Below are 21,812 nucleotides of genomic sequence, written 5' to 3' on the forward strand. Positions count from 1 at the left end.
CCGCAATTTCCGGTGTCTGCATCTGCGCAGACGCGATTTCCAGCACCGTGGAAGTGAGTCCCTGTGCCGCGCTGCGCCAGTTTAGCGCAGCGGGCGGGTACTCGCTGAGTGGGTGGCTCAGTTCAGGGGCTGCTCAGGGGCCGGTTTAACTACCCCTGTGGGCTGCTTGCGGCCCATGGGCCTTAGGTTGCTTACCCCTGGTCTGGGATATAAAGGCCTAAAAAGCATTTACAGATAGGTAGCCGTGTTGGTCTGCCATAGTCAAAACAAAAAAAATTCCTTCCAGTAGCACCTTAAAGACCAACTAAGTTAGTTCTTGGTATGAGCTTTCGTGTGCATGCACACTTCTGTGTATCTGAAGAAGTGTGCATGCACACAAAAGCTCATACCAAGAACTAACTTAGTTGGTCTTTAAGGTGCTACTGGAAGGAATTTTTTTTGTTTTAAAAAGCATTTGTTAGGCATGTAATTCCCTTCCTGGCTGATAGGTGGCACCAGTGTTCCACAGCTAATTACTTAGATGGGGGAAAAGGAGAATGCAAGAACCCTCTGAAAATGAGCTGCGCTTCCGGCAGTACAAAAACGCAGAGGTGAGTTTCTATGCCTGGAAGAAACACTGTGAAGTTTTAAAAGGCTTTTTGCAGCAGTTCCTTTCGTTTAGCTGCCCCTCTGCCTTTTTCATCCCTACTTGAACCAGAATTGTAGAATTGCAAGGGGCCCCGAGGGTCATCTAGCCGAACCCCCTGCAATGCAGGAATCTCGGCTACATCATACGTGGCAGAATACAATTTTCCCTGTCACATTTTGGTGCACCTCCAGGGATGCTGCGGAAGATGCTCCCAGAATGCGGCAAAAGGGCCATACATCCCATAGCAGTAGGACATCTGCTCTGAGTGCAGAATGCCTCTGGTTACAGTCCCTGATGGCATCTTCGGGTACGGCTGGGAATGTCTTATCTAAAATCCTGAAGAGCCTGTCCATCGCTCTAAGGTCCCTGGGTGGGTTGGAACAATCAAAACACAATATTGCAGACAGTTTAAAACTTAACAATCACAGACTCCGGATTCTAAAAATGTACACCTCAAGGGTGCAAATGACTATAGAATAGAGATGCATCTTCACAGCGTCCTGTGGGGAGGGGGTACCACAGCTTAGGGGCTGCTGCCGAGAATAGCCTCTCCTGGGATGCCACCCCTGAGCTGCTGGGCATGGCGAAACAACAGGGCCCCCACTGCCCTGTGGGGGTAGGGAAGGAGGTGGTCTTTCAGGTATTGGGGGGGCTTGAATTGGGCCTGGAAATGAATGGGTGGCAAGTGTGCTGGATGAATGGTAGGCTCAAATAATTATAGAGCTGGAAGGGACCCTGAGGGTCATCCAGACCAACCCCCTGCGATGCATAATAATAATAATAATAATAATAATAATAATAATAATAATAATAATATATTATTTGTACCCCGCCCATCTGGCTGGGTTTCCCCAGCCACTCTGGGCGGCTTCCAACAAAAATGAAAGATACACTAAAATGTCACATATTAAAAAGTTCCCTTCAGATGTCTTCTGAATGTCAGGTAGATGTTTATCGCTTTGACAGAAATCTTTTGCCCAACATGGCACTCAAACCCCCGACCCTGAGATTTAAGAGTGGCACAAAGCAGCTTCCTATGTACAAGAACTTAATTCATTCTGGAGGTCCGTTCTTAACCTGAAACTGTTCTTAACCTGAGGTACCACTTTAGCTAACGGGGCCTCCCGCTGCCGCCGCACCATTTCTGTTCTCATCCTGAGGTAAAGTTCTTAACCCGAGGTACTATTTCTGGGTTAGCAGAGTCTGTAACCTGAAGCGTATGTAACCCGAGGTACCACTGTACCCGGCTGAGCCTATTCTCCCCTCTCTCCCCCATTTCCTCCACCTGTTTGCAGCAGGTGAGTGTGTGCTCCGCTTGTGGCGATGTGCACCAAAACTCAGCCTTCTTGACAAGGTGGGGGGGGGCGGACGGCTTACAGATAGGTGGTGCCCTTTCTACGTGCTTCTCTGCCAGGTGACTAGCAGCAGTCCTGTCTCAGTGGAAAGTTGGGCGCAGTTGAGCGGCTCTGCGTGTGTGTGCCTGTGGGGCGGGCAGCGTGTGTGTGTGTGTGTGGAAACCGGGTGGGTAGAGAGACGAGGGCTTTAGACCTTACAGATGATTAAAGCTTTGCACACATTCCCACACCCACACGGCCTCCGTTCCTGCCTCGTTCTCCATAGCAGATTGCTTGATCCACCAGATTTCCTCTTTCGATCCTCCTAACTCCGGCTCAAGCTTGGGAGGATTACATCACCTAACGGGATTTGGGGGTGGGGGTGGCCGGCGAAGAGAGGCCTAGCTGGAGAAGGAGCTAATCCCCACCCGGGGACCCTCTGCTGTTTCCCCTAGGTGCCGGTCGCAGTGGGTCCCCTGCAAATTCTCCGTTAAGAGCGCACAGGGGGATGCTCAGCCAACTTATGGGCTGCGGAGGAGCTTTGAAGATTTCTGCCGTCCCTCGTGTATGTACGCTACTGCGGTTGCGATAGCCTTTATTTTCTGCCTCTCTGCCAGCCAGCCCCACTGCTGAAGCCCCCAAGACACACAATGAGCGTAAGAGATCGAATTAAAAGCACCAATTTTGTCACAGAAAAGCCCGCCAATACAGAATTTCCCCCATCCTCTGCCAGTGGTGGTCTATGGACTTCTTCTTTGGCGATCACTCGTAGCCGAGTAAGATTGTCTTCCATAAACACGGTTTTAACAGTGAGTCCGCAAGTGGCTGTGGAGGCCAATTCTGGATCCACACGTCCTTCCACAGTGGGGACATTGGTTTCCGGGCAGGAGTTGATCACGGTGTGGATTTGCCAAGCGTGCCTTCCTCCTAGCACGTTTCTCCCTTGCGTCCTGAGTTCAAGCTTCTACAAAGCCCATGACACCTTTGGTAAAGGCTGTTCTCCAACTGGAGCGCTCGCGGGTCAGTGTTTCCCAGTTGTCAGTGTTTATACTACATTTTTTAAGATTTGCCTTGAAAGTCCTTAAACCTCTTTTGTTGACCATCAGCATTACTTTCCATTTTTAAGTTCGGAATAGAGTAGCTGCTTTGAAAGACGATAATCAGGCAACCGCACAACATGACCAGTCCGACGAAGTTGATGTTGAAGAATCATTGCTTCAACACTGGTGATCTTTGCTTCTTCCAGTACACTGATATTAGTTCGCCTGTCTTCCCAAGTGAGGTGTAAAATTTTTCGGAAATACTGTTGAATGAATCTTTCGATGAACTGGAGATGGCGTTTATATGTGATCCACGTTTCACAAGCATATACAGTAGTAAGGTTGGTAGTACAATAGCTTTGTAAACAAGCATTTTGGTTTCCCTGCGAATGTCCCGGTCCTCAAACACTCTGCACTTCAAGCGAGAGAAAGCCACACTCGAAGAGCTCACTTCCTGCTGTTTATCCACAGTAGATTATATTCACAGATATGTTGCACCTGAACATGGAGGTTCTAATAGGATATTGATGTTAACAGGCCACAAACTGACCCCACCTTGTCTTTAAATTCATTGATGCTGGCAACCACAACCATATATTTTGATAGGGCCAGAAGTGATCATGGTAGTCTCTCCTTGTTATCCATTATATACCCCCTCATTTATTTTTTTATTTCATTTCATAGCTTGCCCACAGGCCTGTGTGGATTGCTTGGCCTTCTGCAAAACGCAAGCGCCGAAATTGGTACGAGAAGCAGGTTCCAGCCATGGGAACCATAGCTTTTGTTTTACATAAGGTTCTAGTCCTCCTGGTGGCAGAGTTAAACATGAGGAGACCAAAAAAATGATGAAAGGAAGCAGATCTGAGCAAAGGTTTAAGAGTTTTAGGGTGGCAAATTCAGATATTTTTAGCCTGTATTTTCCCCTCTGTCCCAGGAGCCTTGTAACTATAAAAAAAAACCTCCATAAAGCAAACTAACGGTATAAAAATACTATTACAAATCAATAAACGTCTTGTTAAAAAACAGCTTATACAACACTTCAGCTCGGGCTGGGCTGCCTATTTCTTTCTGCTTTTGTTTTTCTGCTATTCTCCACACAGCGGAAACTTGTGCTGAGTGGGGCCTGTCCACTTTCTGAGTCCTCTAAGTCCTTGGGAGGCAACTGCCTTGCTGCGCATCGCGAGGCCACGGGGATTGGATGTGATAGCTGCCCTAGCCAGGGTTGGGGGTCAGGGCTTTGCTATGGGGCAAGCAGAGGCGGAGAGAGACTCCCTCATGATCCTGCCTCAGCGGAGGGGTGTGGGAACGGTTAGGCGTTGAGTGACAGCCGCCGATGGATGTGGGGGGAAGATTCCTCTTTTCCCACGCGATTCCCCCGGGTCCTCTTTCTCCTCGCGGGTCTATTTTTATCTCTCCTCTGCTATCGCCTTTCTCCTTCACCTCTTTCTCTGGTTGTGCTGTTGTGCGTTGCGAGGCGGCTCTCGGCTCAGAGGAAGCCAGGATTGGCTCTGCCCAAAAAATCCCCGTCTTGCATCTCGGTCAGATCTTTGACTCCTGACCCCGATGGCCACTTCCAAGAACCTGCATGTCCACCCTTTCCTTGACCCCTTCCCCAATTGCCAGCCTATGCCAAAGCCTAGATCCCCTGCCCCACCTACGCCCCCCTTTATATGGGAGACTGGTGTAGTCATATCTACCAAAACTGCCCTTTGACCTTTCCTGGCTTCGGCCTAACCTATAGACACTGACCCCCTACCATGATCCACTCTCACCACCTAAACACCGCTGGAAAGACCCACACCCAAAATCCGCCTTTCTACTTTGACCAGTGCAACTCCTCAAACCTGTCCCCAGTTCTCCATATAAGTCGCTCACCAGCCCCACACTTCTGGGGGGTGCTGGCTTTTAGCCCCAGCCTGGTGTGCTGACAATGGTTTTTAAAAGTCTTCTCCCTTTTTTAAACTTCAGGGCTTTTGCTTAATATATTTAATCTCTATCTCACACAAACACACCCTTCTTCTTAGTCCATTTATGGGGAAGTAGAGCTTGATCACAAGACCCCCCCACAAAAAAACCGTGGTGAGGAAGGAACCGAAATGACCCCCATTTTTCCCAGACTGCAAACACTGGCAGGAAATGGGTTGATTCAGCTCTGAACACACACACCCCAAATGGATTTGCCCTCTCCAAATATTTGGGGTTTGCCCCCCTTTCCCCCCATTCCTCAGTCCACACCGCCCCCGTCCAGACACCTCTTCCTCAGCCTTCCTCAACAGCAGAGAGCCCAGTTTCCCCCGCCGGGTTAATTACGCTATTTAAATTCCCTCAAATAATCGCAGCCAGTTAATTAAACCTCAATCGATCGTTAAAAGCAGACCAATAATGAATACGCCAGCAGCCTCGCTGGGCCTCCACGAGCGTGACTCGCAGCGCCCCCCAGCCCCCACCCCACTCCCTGCCGTTGTGGCCCCCCCAAAATCACCTGATGCCTTTCAGGCCTGAGCCACGCAGCACCCCAAAGTTCAAGCCCCCCCAGATCCCAAGGACATCCCTCAAGCCCCATCTCTGCACCACAAACCCCAATCCTGACCCACAAATAGCCCAATCTTCCACCTCAACCATCCTGCACACCCCGACTCTCCCTTCTCCCCCACTTTTGTTGGGGGCCCCCAATTCCCTCATTCCTTCTTCTGAGCTGTGTTGATGGTTGACCTGCATCATTCCTACGCCAATCCCGTTCTCTGATTCCCCCTCTTCTGGATTTGGGCAAAGGGGGGCGGTGGCAAGGGACCCCCCTCTTTCGTTCTGCCTGGCAGTCCGCGGGAGCGCAAGCCCCACTATCAATTTTTTAAAATGAGCCCTCATTAGGAATTCACAAAGTTTCCTTCTCGTGAATAATTCAGGGAACGAGAGAATGGGTTGAGGAGGTGGGGGGAGATATGTGGGGTGGGGAGGTTTCTGGGAGCCCCGCTTTCCAAGATCCTGGCTGCCAGAGAGGGTGGGGGTCGGGTGGGGTGTTCACAAGCATCACGGGTGCCCACCCCCTTCCCAACTCCCCGCCATTTTTCCTTGGCTCCCGCTCCCTCCCAAATAGGCCAAATTTCTGCCTCCCTCACCTCTCCCAGTCCCTTAAAATATTCAAGAGCTCATTAAAATGCAATTGCAGCCAAACAATTCATTTTGGGTAGGGTGGGGGGGTTCGCACGCAGCAGGTGGGGTATTCTGGCTGAGGGAAGAGGCTGAGGGCAAAGCTGGGAGGCAGAGCTGAAAGACTTGGGCGCAGGGCTTGGGTTCAATACACCTTGTACTGTATTCGCTAGATCTCCAAATGGAGAGGTGCTGGGGCTCAAGGCCACCTGGGGAGGGGGAGTCTTCCGTTTTGCCACGGAAGCCCCCTCTCCGCTTACCTCTCCACATGTTATGTCTGGGGGTTGTTACCTAGTGAGGAAAGCCGAGCACACTCTGCACATGCTCATAGGCACTCTTGTCCTGCTTGTTCCCATTTTCCTGGATGTTGAAAACCGATTCTGGGGCCAAGCCTGGCTCAAGAGAAGCACACGTTGGATGTCTGTGGTGTCAAGTCAGGGGAACATTATATTTGGAGGCCGGCCCCCCAATATGTCAAAAATGGGGTGTGTGTGGCATGTGATTTTGAGCTGGTTTTGAGCAGAGCTGACCTATAGATGCTGGTTGTGTGGGGCTCAGCAAGCATTGGGGGCAGTTTTAGGGCAGAATTGAAAAATGTATTGTAAAGAGTGCTGGATTAAGTCCCAAATGATGGGTCTGGACTAAGGTTAGGTTAATTGATGTGGGGATTAGCAGTCTCCATGGGTCAAAAGTAGAGGCGAACCTAGTCCTGTAGAGTGAGATATTGGGTTGGGGGGCAAGGTTGAAGGTTGGATATAAACTATGGACCAGGCACTCTGTTTGTGGGGCTCTTTTGGGGGGGGGTTCTGAGAGTCAGTTGGGGGGCAGAAGAGTTTAAGTGTGGAGTGGAGGGTAGCAAGAATTGACAAGTGGCAGGTGGGGGAATGAAATAAATAATTAGATTTGTGCCGGGACAGGAAAGGAGTTTTTTTTTTGGGGGGGGGAAGAAGAGTGGAAGGATACCAGCAATTCTGAGGAGGGGTCTTCAAGTCAGGACTGAGGACCCCCAATTCTTGTGGGGGGGGGGGGGAGAGACAGTTTTAAGACCAGGAGGGACGGCTCTATTGGGGTGGGGGTTGAAGAGAGTTCAGAAAATTGGGGTGGGGGGGAGTCCTGGTCGAAGGCTTCTAGGGGTCCAGGACTGGGACATTGGCACGGCTGTCGGGGGTTTCTGTGGGTCAGGGTTTGGGGGCAGACATTGTCGCAGTGCCAGGCAGAGGGGGGTCGCGCTTTTCAGTTGTTTTTTTTGGGGGGGGCTCTTATCTCTTCCTCTCCATTATTTCTCTCCCTCTGCTCAGACCACCCTGGCGGGAGGGGGGAGCGTGAGTAGTAGCTGAGAAAGACGAGGGAGGGAGGGAGGGGGGGGAGGATCAGACGAGCATCTCTGCAGAAGGAGCATCCCTGCCTCTCTCTGTCGCTGGTCCTGCTGCGCTCCCGTCTTCCTTCTCGCCCTTTGCTTCTCTCTCTCTCTTTCTCTCTTCTCTTCTACCTCCCTCCTCTTTCTCTCTCTCCCTCTCTTCCCCCCTTCCTTCTACATCTCTGTCTCCTTCCCTCCTTCCTTAACCCCTTTTCCCGGACTCCCAGCGACTCAGGTAGGTTCCCTTCACTTTTAGGGTGGGGGGGGGGAAGGCAGAGGGAGAAGAAGGATAGAGGGGTGGAGCCCCCAGAGGGTACCCACAAGAAGAGGGGGGTGGCAAAATGTGGGGGTGGCGTGGGGGGGGGGACGGAGTGCGGGCGAACCCCACAACCCACCCCACTTCCCTACAAGAGCTCAGTTCCCCCCATCTTATCCATTCTTTCCCCCAACCATGCTATATTATTATTAATAATAATAATATTATTTGGGGAGGGGGCTGTTTCTAGACCTGGCTCCAGGGCATGGGAGGAGCGCGGGAATCACTAATTGATAAAAAGGCAAAATATGTAGAATTCTATTCGGGGTGGGGGGCGGCGGTTCCATCCTGCACTTCTCCGTCCCTCCCACTTTCTCATTCCTTCTTTCCAGCCCCAGCTGTGTATGTGTGTGTGTGTGTTTCCCACCCCCTCCTATTCCCGGGGGGAGTCGGGGATCAAAGTTTGATTAGGGACGTGACGGGAGCGAGGAGGGGGGAAAGCGATGGGGAGCCAGCGGCGCCCGCACTCATCCGTCCGCCGGGCTTTTTCGTTCCTTCGTTCCGGAGAGAATTCCGTATTGATTGTGACAAATGTTGTGGCTGGCGGGATTCCCGTCTGGGAGGGGAGGCTGGGACGGCGAGGGACCCCCCCCCCTTTCCCCAAACAGACGCGCTCTCGCCTTTCTCTCCCTCCTTCTCTCTCTCTCTCTCCCCCCCCCACCCCCACCCCCCGTTTTCTCTTCCCCTCTTTCTTTCTTTCTGCCTGTCTCATTCCGCGATTCCGAGGCGCCTCATTAGGAATTTCACTCACGCAGCCCTGGGTTGTAAATCTACCCCGGGAGTCTTAAGACTGCAGCGCGGGGGAAAGGATTGCGGGGGGCATTGGGAGGCTGGAAAAAGAGGGGGGGACACCTGCTGGCATGACCGAGGGAGGGGGGGAGATGGAGATAAGGACCCCCACCACCTCAGCCTCCCGCCCCACAAGGATTCCCAGGAGAGGGAGGGCTGTGGTGAGGACTGCTGAAACCTGACCCACAGCCCCTCCCCCCCACATCCACCCAGATCTGGAGAGACCCCCTACAAGGCATTTTATGACAGCCCCCCCTCCCCAGATTGATTTATACATCAGCATCAGCTCACCCCCTCTTCAAGTGTCGTAGGTACTCCACAAGGGCTATGGGGTGGCTATAGATTTGGGGTGGCTCTGCCCTCAGTCTCCCATCTCAGCCCATTATTCCCCCCCCCCCAATAATCCTCTGCATTCCTCAATGCACCTTGGTCCTCGTGCCCCCAAAGCTGCCCCCTGATCTTTAAATGAATGCTATTCCTTCCTGGATTACCTGTCGCCATGCTCACTCCCCAAGGCCCTTGACCTCTTCCTAGCAAGCCAAGCCCCTGGTGTTCTGGCCTCCCTCTTTCGATTATTGCTCCTCAGGTTCAATTTCAGACCCGATTCCCTCTCCCCCCCCCAAACCGCAAATAAATAAATAAATCCCAGCTTTGGTCCTGACCAATACTTCAAGGTCTCCATTTCGGACCTAACTCTGGCCCCACTCTACCTACTGAAAGGTTTTTCATTTTTGGGAACACACTGAATCGTAAAACTGGGGTGCCCGGGTCCCCTAGAAGCAGTGGCGTAGCGTGGGTTGTCAGCACCCGGGCAAGGCAAGTAATTTGCGCCCCCTAACCCGTGGATTTGCGCCCCCTAACCTGTGGATTTGCCCTAACCCCATATGTTGCGCCCGGTGCGGCCGGCCCCCCCCCTGCACCCCCCTGCACCCCCCACGCTACGCCACTGCCTAGAAGACCCACCCTGTCCAACTGTACTTCAGAGGCCCAGCCATCCCCCAACATTATCTACACCCAGTGTGACTCTAACCAAATTCGCTTGTGGCTTCTCAAAAAAAAAAAAAAATCACCCCAAAACCCACCCAATATCTTTTTGGACTTCTAGTTTCAGGGGGAATCTGTCCCCCCCCCCCACACCACAGGTCCATCATGCCCCCCTCCTCATTATATTTCCCTCCCCACCACTAAGGGCTGCATTACCCCCACCCCCCACCCCGCTTTCTCTTGGAGTCAATTTTCTGACGAGGCGAAATAAGATTTGCTGGGTTTATTCTCCCAGGGTCTGGGAATAACTAATCCTAAAAAATCCGCTTAGATTTGGGCAGGAGGGGAGGGGGAGGGAGGAAAGAGACAGAGCCTGCCTGGAGGGGGAGAAGGAATAAATGAAGGAAGGGATGGGGTGGAGAGGGCTGGGGAGGAGGGCATCACTTTCAGGAGGAAGCAGCGGGGAATTAAAACAAACACAACCAGCCTTGGTCCCAGTTTAGGGCCTCATTCGGAGCCCCTGATTTATTTTAATGGCATCTAGGAAATCTGGGATACAAGATTTGCAGTTACAGAGGCTACTGGAAATTGGCATTTAAACGGCGAAGTAATAAATGAGATACTTCTATATGTCTCTGCCCCCCCTTTTTTTGCTTTTTGCATTAAAAGAAAGAAAGAAATGCAAGCAGTTTTAAATCAGTGGGGCATGAATGAACAGGGACCTAGTCTTTTAGGTTCATCTTTCCTTATGTCCTAGAAAAGTTGCCACCTTTATCATACTGCCCTTGCCCCACGTGCCTTTAACGGCAGTCTGATCTGAGGAGAAATTAGGCAGGGTAAAGCTTTTCTCATCTCCTGATCTCCAAGCCAGAAAAAAAGGCTTTTTAGCGGGCTACGTTTCTGAGCAATGGGCTAACGTCAAAAACACAGCATCTGGGGAACAGGGAAGCAGTTGGCAACTCTCTGAAGGACAGGCAGGCAGGGTTAACACTATCTGTGGGTGCGCTGGCTCAAAATCACTTAACGGAGATGAGGGTGTGTATCAGATTGATCAGTCTTTCAATCTGGATTAATTAATCCGGAATAAGTACCACCCCCTGATCCCATAATCACACTCCCTGGTGCCTATTAGAATCCACATTTCCGTGTTGTCTCCTTTTTAAAAACAAAAACAAGCCACCGTCTTAACACTTCCCAGTTCTGTAGTAAGTTAAGCGAAAACAAGAATGTACATTTGATCACAAGAAACATCATAATTGCCTGTTTGCTGCTTTCTGGGCCACATTCACAAAATTTGCAAGTGACAGATTCCAGGACTAAAAGATGCTGTCAGCATCCTTGTTAAACAAACAAAAATTTGAATTATTACCTGGTCTTAATGCTTGAGATATTTTGGAGTGCTGGGATCTAGCCTTGGGATGCGGGGAAATAATAAAAAGGCAGCGTGTGCTCTGAGCATTGGCAGAGTGCCTTTCCCCTCAACCGTCATGAGCCACAACCAGCTATTGTACCCACAGAAGTTCAAACCTCCTAGCACATTTGTGCATGCGAGTGCCTTCCTTTAACCCCGCAAAATGGGGATCTGTAGCTCACTGGCAGAGCATTCGCTTTGCATGGAGAAAGTCCAAGGTTCGATCCCTGATGTCTCCAGTTACATAATCATAATAAATTTAATAATAACAAGATGGTGGATCGTGGCCAGTCAGAGCAGGCTAAACATGATAAAGTGGACAAATAAGCTTCATTCGGTATAAGGCAGCTTCCTCAAATATATTCTCATACACAAAATCGCTAATATTTATTCTGTATTGACTATTCTGTCATCCCTTTCTTCAATCATTGACACAGATAACAGCTGCCACTTCATATAAAAGCACGTTGAAAATAGGATTTTTTTTGGGGGGGGTGTATGTGAAGAATACTGTTGTTTGAACCACCCCAGTTGTGCGAACGAAAAGAGGTTTGTGTTGCTAAAGGAATCCCAGAGAGCGATTTCCGTGTTTTCTTTCTGTTTGTCCTGGGCTGGGCCAGATCAAAAGTCATCGCCTCAGGCGGCAGAACCGGGACACAATTTGAGGGCTTGTCTTTTTGGGACAATTTCCGTCCCAAACATACCCCCTCAACGGTATAATTTTAGCGGCTCGGCGGCAGGAACTAAGCGCCATTTTGGATCTGCCGGCCTGAATCTTGCCAGGCCTGGGCGGGAGAGAAGCAGCTTAGCTGTTTTGCCTCAGGTGGCAAAATATCTGAGGCTGGCTCTGGACATCGCACACATCTTGGGGAGCGTTCCAGAATTTATGAAACGGAAACTTTACAGCGGTCTGCCTCTGCGCCTGTTTGACTGCCCAGATTTGTGGTTGGCCGGTCAGCTTTTGGCTCCCGTGGAGGGAGTTTAGATGTATTTGACTTGACCCACTTGTAAGCTAACGTTTTTTTATTATTTTTTAATGCAGCTTGGGGTTGCTTTCGGACATCTGTCTTAAGATGCCTGTCTGGGGAAATGTAAAAAGTAGGAAACGAAACTCCTGCAGCTTCCTAGCATGTTTATTTCATTAGCCACCTTTTTCCGGTGGGAAATGGGTGCTGCTACCACGCACACCCCAGACGCCCTTGAAATGTGTGTTTTGCCGGAGCTAATTCTGACCTGTGGTAGAGACCTGCGAGTGGTCATTACTCTGGGTTTGTTAGCCAGGCTCAGGGAACAAGAGAGTGGCATCGGCGTGTCTTTTCACGCGCGACGGCAGAGCCTCTGAGACCCTCTCGAGTTATTTGTGTGATATAATCATAGAATTGCGGAATTGGAAGAAAGGGGTGCGAGGGTCATCTAGTCCAACCCTCTGTGATGCAGGAATCTTTTGCCCGACACGGGATTCGAATCCACAACCCTGAGATTATGAGTCTCATGCTCTGCCGACTGAGCTAGGTGCTTGATAGGCAGGATACGTGCCTGCATGTGTGAATGCAACTAACGCAGGGCAAAGGAGTGAAGAGAGCTGGGTCTTTTCATTCAAATTATGTACAGACAACGGGAAATTTGGAAGGGGGTAGGAAAGGAATCAAGTCCTACTTTTTGTAAATGGATACCTGAGGCTGGTGCTCAGGCAACTTTTGGGCTGAATCTGTAACACTGAGGGAAAAGCGAAGGGAGGAGATGTCGTTGTTGTGGGACAGGGCAAGTTGCCTCTGGGAAAATGCAGTGCTGACTAGAAACTTAGACCTGAGCTTTTGTGCCTTGCTGGCTTCTTCAGAAACCTGCAACGGTGAAAATCCTATCTCTCCCCGCCTGCCCTCCCCAAGTCGGTTGCTTGCTCCACGCTGATCTGCTTTTGAAATTAAACGGGGGGGCTTTTCCATCCTGCCTCTCCCCAGCCCTCAGATCTCTCAGATCTTAAATGCGCCTTCCTGTAATTTAAAATTGTTTCTTCTTATCCTCGCCCTCAGCAGATACGGCATACTCTCCGTCTTCTTTCTGACACCCTTTTAAAATACTTGGGAGGAAACTGCCGCTTCTTAGAGCAAGGGTTGCTGGTGGGGGAACAGGGAGACCCTCTATGTTGTAGGGCAAAAGGACTGTAGCTCCGCGCCAGAGCACTTTGTTTAAAATGCAAAAGTCCCAAAGTTCAAGCCATTTCCTGGCGCCCACCCCTTCCTGGGCTGCAGCTCCCACAATCCCCCACCATCGCTTGGCCTGCTGGCTGGGGACGGCTGGATTTCGGAGCCCAACCATATTGGGAAAGCCACATAAGTTGTCCCTTGGGGAAAGATAATTCAGCATATTCCTCCTTCTCCACAGGGCTTGGTCTCGAAACGATCACGCCGCAATGAGGTCCGAGGGTTTTGCCCCACAGCGCCATGCAAGGCCGCAGAGGCTTCTGGGAAATAGCGTTGTGAACGCCATAGTTGTCCGCAGGGTCGGTGGGCAGAATGGGGCAAGCCAGCCCATAAAACTGAGAGAAAGACGTGAGATGGGGCATGAAAAGTCGGGCAAGTTTGAGCCAGGCCTCACCTAGTTTTAGGCCCGTGAAAGAGATCAGTCTCTGAAATACTTCCCCTTGCAGTCGCACCCTTGTAGCCTGGAACACAGAGAGACATTTTTTGTGGCAACTCGCAGGTGAAGGGAGAGAACTCTGCACATGTTCAGAGGCCCCCCAGGGTCGAGTCTTTCACTCTTGGTCTCCAACTGCAGGGAGCAGGGGACAACTTGGGGCTCCTCTGAGGGCAGGGAAGGAAACTCGACTTTGGTGCTTTGGAATTATAGGAGAATAGAAAGCTGCCTTGTGTCAGACCACTGGTCTACCTAGTATTGCCTGCACTGACTGGCAGCATTTCTCCAAGGCTGCAGACACGTGTCTCTTCCGGCCCTCCTCGGTGATGCCATCGTTGATTTCACCTGCAACCTTCTGCCTGCAAAGCAGATACTCTACCAGCACAATCCCTTGGTGCTGATAATGCCAAGGCTGAAGGTTCAAATCCTCGCATGAGATGGCTGCATTGAAGGGGTTGGACTAGATGACCCACAGGGTCCCTCCCAACTCTATAATCTACATCAGGGGTAGGCAACCTAAGGCCCGGGGGCCGGATGCGGCCCATTCGCCTTCTCAATCCAGCCTGCGGACGGTCCAGGAATGAGCGTGTTTTTACATGAGTAGAATGTGTCCTTTTATTTAAAATGCGTCTCTGGGTTATTTGTGGGGCATAGGATTTCGTTCATTTTTTCCCTTCAAAATATAGTCCGGCCCACCACATGGTCTGAGGGACGGTGGACAGGCCCACGGCTGACCCCTGATCTACATTACCAAAAGCGGTTGAGAGAGGCAGCGGCTGTTGGGTTCGTGCCTGAACCGAACAAGTTGCTTACAGGAGCGCAGTGAGCTGCCTTACGTTGAAGCCAGACCCTCGGCCCACCGAGTGCAGTTTTGCCTACACTGACTGGCAGCAGAGGGTCTCCAGGGTGTCAGGCAGGGAGACACCCCCAGGCTGGGATCGAACTTGGGAGTTTCTGCGTGCAAAGATAATTCTCTGCCACTGAGACGCACAGCCTGCATTGCCCAAGGGCTGCATTTGGCTACTGAAAACGGGGGCCGAGGCCTGAGAGAGTGCCTGTTCAGCAGGAGTCAAGCCCAGCTTTTTCCCTCTCTCTGCCGCCATCTCAAATTAAATCCGGGGCTGGCTGCTTCTTGAGGAAGCACCTGCTGGACACGCGCTCCCAGCCTCCCATTCCCCTCCCCCCCTTTGCTCATTTCCTCGCTGTTTATCTTCATTTCCGATCAATAAGGAGAAGCCAAGTGACTGAATCAGTTGTCGCTCTGAATGAATTACAGCGATTAGGCCCCGGTATAGTGAGGAGGACGAGGAGGAGGGAGGAGGAACTGGGGACCAGATCTTCGTGCCAGTTTCAACAGAGGGCGCCACTGGAGGGCAAAGCGGGGGTGTTTAAAAAAAAGAAAGAAAGAAAAAATTTATTAACTGCATTTCTGGATCACGCTCGAAAGGTTAAAGCAGGTCAGGCCGCAGTTGGGCCCAACTGCCCCGCAGGTTAATTGGGTTGAACGAAGGCCTCAGAGGGAAACCGCTAACAAGGAAGGCGAGAGAGAGGAGGGGGAAAACTGTGAGAAAGGCAGAGAATGCAGATGCCGGCTGAGCAAAAGAAATACGAAAAGGTGGGGAGACCCGGGGTGCTTCCGGACGACCTGTGCATTGCGCATTTCATCCTGATTAGTTCATTTGCCATTTAGTGAGCGTTTGCCCCAATTCGTTTGCGGGGAGGTTAGATGATGTGGCGCCAAAGCCAGTGTTACCCCCGCACTTTCCGTGTCGTGAAAAGTTGGATCTTTTGGGGAAAGTGGGTTTCTTATTTCTTTCTTGGTTAAATTTGTATTCTGCCCTTCATCCGAAGATCTCAGGGCAGCTCACGGCAGGATATATATACAGGGTTTTGAGTACAAGAGGGCCAAGTCAACTTTAACCATGCAGCCTAAATTTGCTGGTGTGTGGTTGAATCCAGCTCAAAAGCAGTGACAGTCTGGAAGCTCCCAGGTTGTGGAAGAAGGAGCAACAAAACTGAGGAAGGAAGGAAGGAAGGAAGGAAGGAAGGAAGGAAGGAAGGAAGGAAGGAAGGAAGGAGGGGTCTGTGGTGGAGCTCAGCCCTTGCACTAGTTGCCAATGGCAGAGCTTACCCCTTGAGGCTATGAAGCAAGAGCAAAACCAGGGCTCCCCAGAGCATATGCAGAGTGCATCTCCCTTAAGAGCATAAGAAGACCTTGCTGGATCAGGCCAGTGGCCTGTCTAGTCCAGCATCCTGATCTCACAGTGGCCAACCAGATGCCCCGGGGGGAAACCCAGAGGCAGGATTTGAGCACCAAAACACTCTCCACCTCCTGCGATTCCCAGAAGCATGCTGCAGAAGACAGCCGCTATGGCTTGTAGCTGTCGATGGCCGAATCCTCCCACGGATTTGCCCCATCCTCTTTGAAAGCCGTCCAAGTCTGTGGCCCTTCTCACCGCTTCCTGCGGGAGCGAGCAACTGCCGCAGGCTCCTGAGGTCAGAGAGTCTTCCCATGTCAAGGGCTGAGGATGAGGGCGTCCAGGTCAGAGGATGCTCCTTCTAGGCAGTTCTGGGTCCTGGCGTCTGTCCCCCACCCTCTCGAAACCAAGGACTGGGAAGGCAGGCAGGTAGCCAGGCAAAATATTGCAGAGGGTTAAGTGAAGAGGGTACCCCAACTGCCCTGCTATTATTCCCTAGCGTGGTCAAGGGTCCTAGAAGAAAGAGGACAAGGCCTCAGGCCTTCCTCGGTGACCCAAGTCAATGATGGCAGAGGCTTTAAGCACAGAGGCAAACGTGGCCGAAATGTTTTGCCAAGGAGACATCAAGTTTTTCTGGCCCCTGGCTCCTCCTGCCCGTTTCCGCTGCTAGATCCCACTAGGTAGGTTGTCGGGGGACGACAACGAATTAACCCCAGAGTGTAGGCATATATATATCCCTACACAAAACAGGACGAGGCGGTATCTCTGTCTCGTTCTGCCCTTCCTTGCAACTGCGTTTATCTCTCCGTCTGTCCATTTCTCGCTCCATCCATCATCTGTCCTCTCTCGTCTGCAGGGCAGGCTGGGGAGCAAGACCTGAGGGGAATGTAGAACAGAGACACCAGGAGTGTGTGTGTTGTGGGGGGGGGGGGAGGGAGTGAGAACAAGAGGGAGAGAAGATGCAGGGAAGGAAGGAGAGAGGGAGGCACAGGCGGATGCATAGATAAATAATCTGCACGGATGGATGGATGGACGGGCAGATGGCTTAGATGAATAGTTAAGTGCTGTCTTTGGACAGGTTGGTGATGGGCAGGTGGATGGAGCGATGGGCATATTTGAAGATCTCTGTGGACGGATGGATGAATAGTGGGCGGGTGCTGCAGGAGATGGATGGGTGGTTTAAAGAGGGACGTGTGGGGAGAGGAGGAAGGGGAAAGGGGTGGGTGCATGGAGGAAAAAAGGAGCTTGGAGATGCCCAGATGGTCGGAACATTTCGCATCGCGGGTACACGTGTGGATGGTAGACTCTGGATGTTGGGCAACTAGGAACTCCACGAGGAGGCCCTAGTGGTTTTGTGGGTTTGGAAAGATGGCTGCACCCAAGGGATGCTTTGTGAATGATTCGGGGCTGGAGCTTCCCCAAGCGGGAAAGAGGAGCAAACCCCACAGACCCGAGCAACAAAATGGCTCTACAGTGGTACCTCAGGTTACAAACGCTTCAGGTTACAGACTCCACTAACCCAGAAATAGTACCCTGGGTTAAGAACTTTGCTTCAGGATGAGAACAGAAATCACACGGCGGCGGCGCAGTGGCAGTTGGAGGCCCCATCAGCTAAAGTGATGCTTCAGGTTAAGAACAGTTTCAGGTTAAGAACGGACCACCGGAACAAGTTAAGTTCTTAACCCGAGGTACCACTGTATTGCCTAAACAAACTGGGCAGCAGTTCTTCAGGCTTCCAGGCAGGACTCTCTCCCTGTACCTGGAGACACCGGGACTTGAACCTGGGACCGCCTGCCTGCCAAGCAGATGTTCTCCCGCTGAGCTGCGGCCTCTTCTTCTTGACCTAGGGGCCCTCGTTGACCTCAGGGCTGGTCCAAGCCGTTTTGCTGCCTGAGGCGAAGGACAAGATGGCGCCCCTCCCCACTCCAGCTGAGCTGACTTCAGTGCCAGCAACGGAAATAGCATCATCCTGACAACCCGAAGGCAGCAGACTATTTTAGGGACGCTGGGCTGGCCCATGTCGCCTGCACAGCTTGGTCCTCCAACAACACGGAGGGGGGCCTTCGGAAGGAAGCTCTAGGAAGCAGAGGTGGCGGCCCCCCGCACCTGCCCCCTGAGGCGGTCTCCTTTCTCCGCCCAATGATAGGGCCGGCCCTCTTCCTCCCCATTCATTCTTTCCCGTTCCTGAGTCAGACCCCAGAACTGTGTTTAGGCTGACACCCTTGTCGGTGGATGTAACTTTCACGAGTACAGCTCACGTCACCCGGGATCCTGAAGCCAGCAGGACTAGATTGCGACTTAAACGCTAGGAATAAGTGCTGTTTGACAGTTCAGCTCGCTCAGAAGGCAGTGGACTTTTCTTCCAACTGTACGAGTCTATGATTTGTGGCAGGCTGACACCCTAGGCACAGAAAGACCCAGAGTTTGAGATCCTAGGTCAGAAGGAGTGGTACCTAGGAAGCTGCCTTAATCTGAGTCAGAGCAACTAGGCCAGTGTTGCCTGCACGGACTGGCAGCCGTTCTCTAGGGTTTCGGCCTCTCCCTACCTGGAGATGCTAGGATTGAACCTGCAACCGTCTGCATGCAGAGCAAATGCTCTGTCACTGAGCCACGACGCGTCTCCGTCGTCACGCATAAGTAGTATAACCTCCAGTGGGACCCATTTACCCAGTGCTGAACTGGCCTTCTGGTAGCCATAATAGGTAAATCTGTCTCCATTAAATGAGCCTTTTCCTCCTCTCCGCCACCAGAAGCAGCTGAGTTTCACCTGTGGAGTAGTTTAGGAAACCAAGGGTTGAGCCGAAGAACCCACACGCACCTGTGATACTGGTTTTGTTCTTAGATTTCCCATTCCTGCCTTCGTATAATTTTAATGTTTACTGTGAACCGAGAGGTGGGGAACCCATGGGCCTCCGAACGTTGTGGCACTCCGGTTCCCATCGTTCCCTGATGGTGAGCCATACTAGCCACAAAATCTAGAGGGCCACAGGTTTCCCCGGTCCTGTTTTAAACCGCCCGGAGAATCCTAGCTAGGAGGTGGTCCGCAAATATTGCAAATCAATAAGAACAGAGGATGCTGGGATGAGGTTCTCAGCTCACATGCCAGCCGAGCAGCATCCGCAGTGGAGCGCGAGCCCAAAGATTGCCTCTCGACTCGATCGTTTGCTGCGTCGGGCGGTGCCAGCACAGTGTGTACACCCGAAGACGTGCAGAGTGTGGCCCAGGCGGCTCCCTTGGCTTGGCTTTGCCCTTCCCTGAAGAGAGCCAGTGTGGTGTAGGGCTTACAGTGTTGGACCAAGACCTGGGAGACCAGGGTTCGAATCCCTGGCAGATGGTTCCCCCCAAAAGTCCAATTTGGAGCCCATTGGTTAGATCCAGCAGGAGGGCAGTTCTCTGCAAAAGTCCTGTAGGATTGTGGGTAATGTTGGCCAGCATGCCTTGAGAAGGGATCTGGGAGGCTAGGAGTGATTTGGGCTAACAATGGGAAGACCTCTAGGTCATTTGGGTACAGTGTTTGGGCCAAGTGTGGATGTGTCTCCTGGTCTACCTGTTATCAGTTATCATTCGTAGATCTGGTGTCTGGTTCTCTTTGGAGGGCCGGGAAGGATTTTGGATATCTCTGACCCATAGATTGCAGTTGGTAGACCTGGGGATCTGACCTTGTGGGGTGACCTTGATCTAGTTGCCACCCCTTAGGCCAGGCTTCCTCAACCTCAGCCCTCCAGATGTTTTGAGACTGCAATTCCCGTCATCCCTGACCACTGGTCCTGCTAGCTAGGGATCATGGGAGTTGTAGGCCAAAAACATCTGGAGGGCTGAGGTTCAGGAAAACTGCCTTAGGCTGACCCCCACTCAAGACAGAAGTGGGCTCCTTGGAGGGGAAGGGGGTTGCAAATGCCGTAATAAATAAATAACTCTGGCACAATCGGATGGGAATCGGAGAAAGGAAGAGGAACGGTGTTCTTTATGGATTATCTGCATGAATCAGCCATTTATTCTGGACAGGGGTGGATGGCGATGTACGTGACTGGAAGGATGCATCTGACTGGCAATGATATCTAGTCTTTCTCTCCCTCTCTCTCTCCCCTTCTCTCTCCCCCCTCCTTGCCCCCCATGCACCCAGATCCACCCAGATGGGGTAGCTGTTCCTTATGGGCAACGCAGATGAGCAGCGCCCCCCGCTGCAGGAGGACTGAACTGCGGGGCTGAGCGATGGCCAGTTTCCTCCAGCTCCTGCTGGCCTGGTTGGGAGGCTGCGGCTGTGCAGGCCGCCTCATGCCACCCAGCCAGGGGGCCAGAGCCGGGTCTCTGCGGGGGAACGTGTCTCAGCGCTGGGAGCGCCCGCTGATGAGGTCCCGTCGCAGCTGGGTCTGGAACCAGTTCTTCGTCATCGAGGAATACGCCGGACCGGAGCCCGTCCTCATTGGGAGGGTGAGCTGCAGGACAGCTGGGCCCCACACTGGCCGGCGTGGAGGCCTGAGGAGGCAACGAGGGGCAGCCTGGACCTAGGGGGTGCAACCCTAACTTCTGCAAAGGGGTGGATCCTCATTGGTGGGCCCACCAGACCTTGCGACATGGTTTGCAAGGCCGGTTCAACCAGGCTACCCGCCCTACATCATTTATGTGTGGGGCAGGTAAGAGTGAGACTCAGCCCAAAGGATGTTTTCTGGGCACAGCGGATCAGCTGACTGGAAGCCTGCAATGCTGCTTCCAAAGTGCCGGGCGAGGGAGACAGTGTGGAGTAGTGGTTAGAGCACTGGACCTGGGTTCAAATTCCTCCTCAGCCATGAAGTCCACTTTGGGCCAGTCACTATCTCTCTGCCTAATCCATCCCACAGGTTTATGGGGGGGAATGGAGAGGGGGAGACGTATGGATGCTACCTTGAGGTCTTTGGAGAAAAGGTGGGAATGCAATAAGATTTCCCGCAGCGCTATTTCCGGCAGTGCTTTGAACTTCTGACAGAGACTTGTGGCCACGAATGAGGAATCTGCGGCCCTGCAGATTTTGCTAGGACCCAGATCCCATGAGCCCCAGGCAGCATGTCCAATGGTCAGGGATGATGGGATCTGGAGTCGCAGGCAACCTTTGGAGGGCCACAGGTCTCCCACTCCTCCTGGCTAAACCCCTTGAGGTTTTATTCTGAATTGATTTTAGAAAACCCCTTGAGGTTTTATTCTGAATTGATTTTAGAATGTATTGATTTTAGAATGTATTTCAATTAATTGATCATGATTTTATGTTGTTAGCCACTCTGAGCCCGGCTTCGGCTGGGGAGGGCGGGATATAAACAAAATATTATTATTATTATTATTATTATTCCTTCTTTCAGGCTCCTGCCTCAGCCCTTCTCCTCTCTCCCTCATTCCTGAACCCTCCTTCCCTAGGCCCTAACAACCCACCCCAATATTGCAGAGTTTTGCGTTTGGAAGCAAGCGCTCAGGCCTTTTTTTCAGAATTCTCATCTGCACAATAGCTTCCTGGAACGGACTCAGGGAAAATGATGTCTAAAAAAAACAAAAAAACACACACAAAAATTTTTCCCCAGACAACCAGACTGAAAGCCATTTATTGCACACAGGATGCAGAAACAATATAATATTCATTTCTGACTGGCTTTCAGTCAAGATGTCCCTGGCTCGAATGGCACCTGAGCTGTGAACTAATTTAGACACGCTGCATTTATCAGCCTCAAAGCGCAGTACAGTAATAAATGAGCAAGTTGGTCAGCGGAGGGGATGGGAGCTGGCGCAAGGCAAGATTCTCACACTTGAAGATGTGGGCACACAAGATATATTGTACCTTGAACACTAGATTATTGTACATGAAAAAGCAGTCTTGCTGGTTAGGCCACCTCCGCCCCAAAATGTCAAAGTGTTATGATACCATTTTAAACAGGCGTGGCTTCCCCCAAGGAATTATGGGAATTGTAGGCGGTTACAGGTTCTACAATTCCCAGAGTTCCCAGGAAGAGAG

The 21,812-nt window shown here is 51.7% G+C and overlaps 1 protein-coding gene across 2 annotated transcripts in view; it reads left to right on the forward strand.

The window, feature by feature from the left end:
* The first annotated feature begins 7,522 nt into the window (after positions 1–7,522).
* The window catches only part of CDH24 (cadherin 24), a 34,392-nt gene continuing 20,102 nt past the window's right edge, over positions 7,523–21,812 (forward strand). The window contains exons 1-2 of one of the 2 annotated variants that reach the window (XM_077916906.1): positions 7,523–7,741; positions 19,962–20,269. In XM_077916906.1, the coding sequence (XP_077773032.1) occupies positions 20,051–20,269 (219 nt within the window). In that variant the 5' untranslated portion in view covers positions 7,523–7,741; positions 19,962–20,050. Of the gene's footprint in view, positions 7,742–10,067; positions 12,014–19,961; positions 20,270–21,812 lie in introns of those variants that run through there. The other variant, XM_077916907.1, reaches the window with a different exon arrangement.

The sequence above is a fragment of the Podarcis muralis genome, chromosome 13, assembly GCF_964188315.1.
Source record: "Podarcis muralis chromosome 13, rPodMur119.hap1.1, whole genome shotgun sequence".
Classification (NCBI taxonomy): Eukaryota; Metazoa; Chordata; class Lepidosauria; order Squamata; family Lacertidae; genus Podarcis; species Podarcis muralis.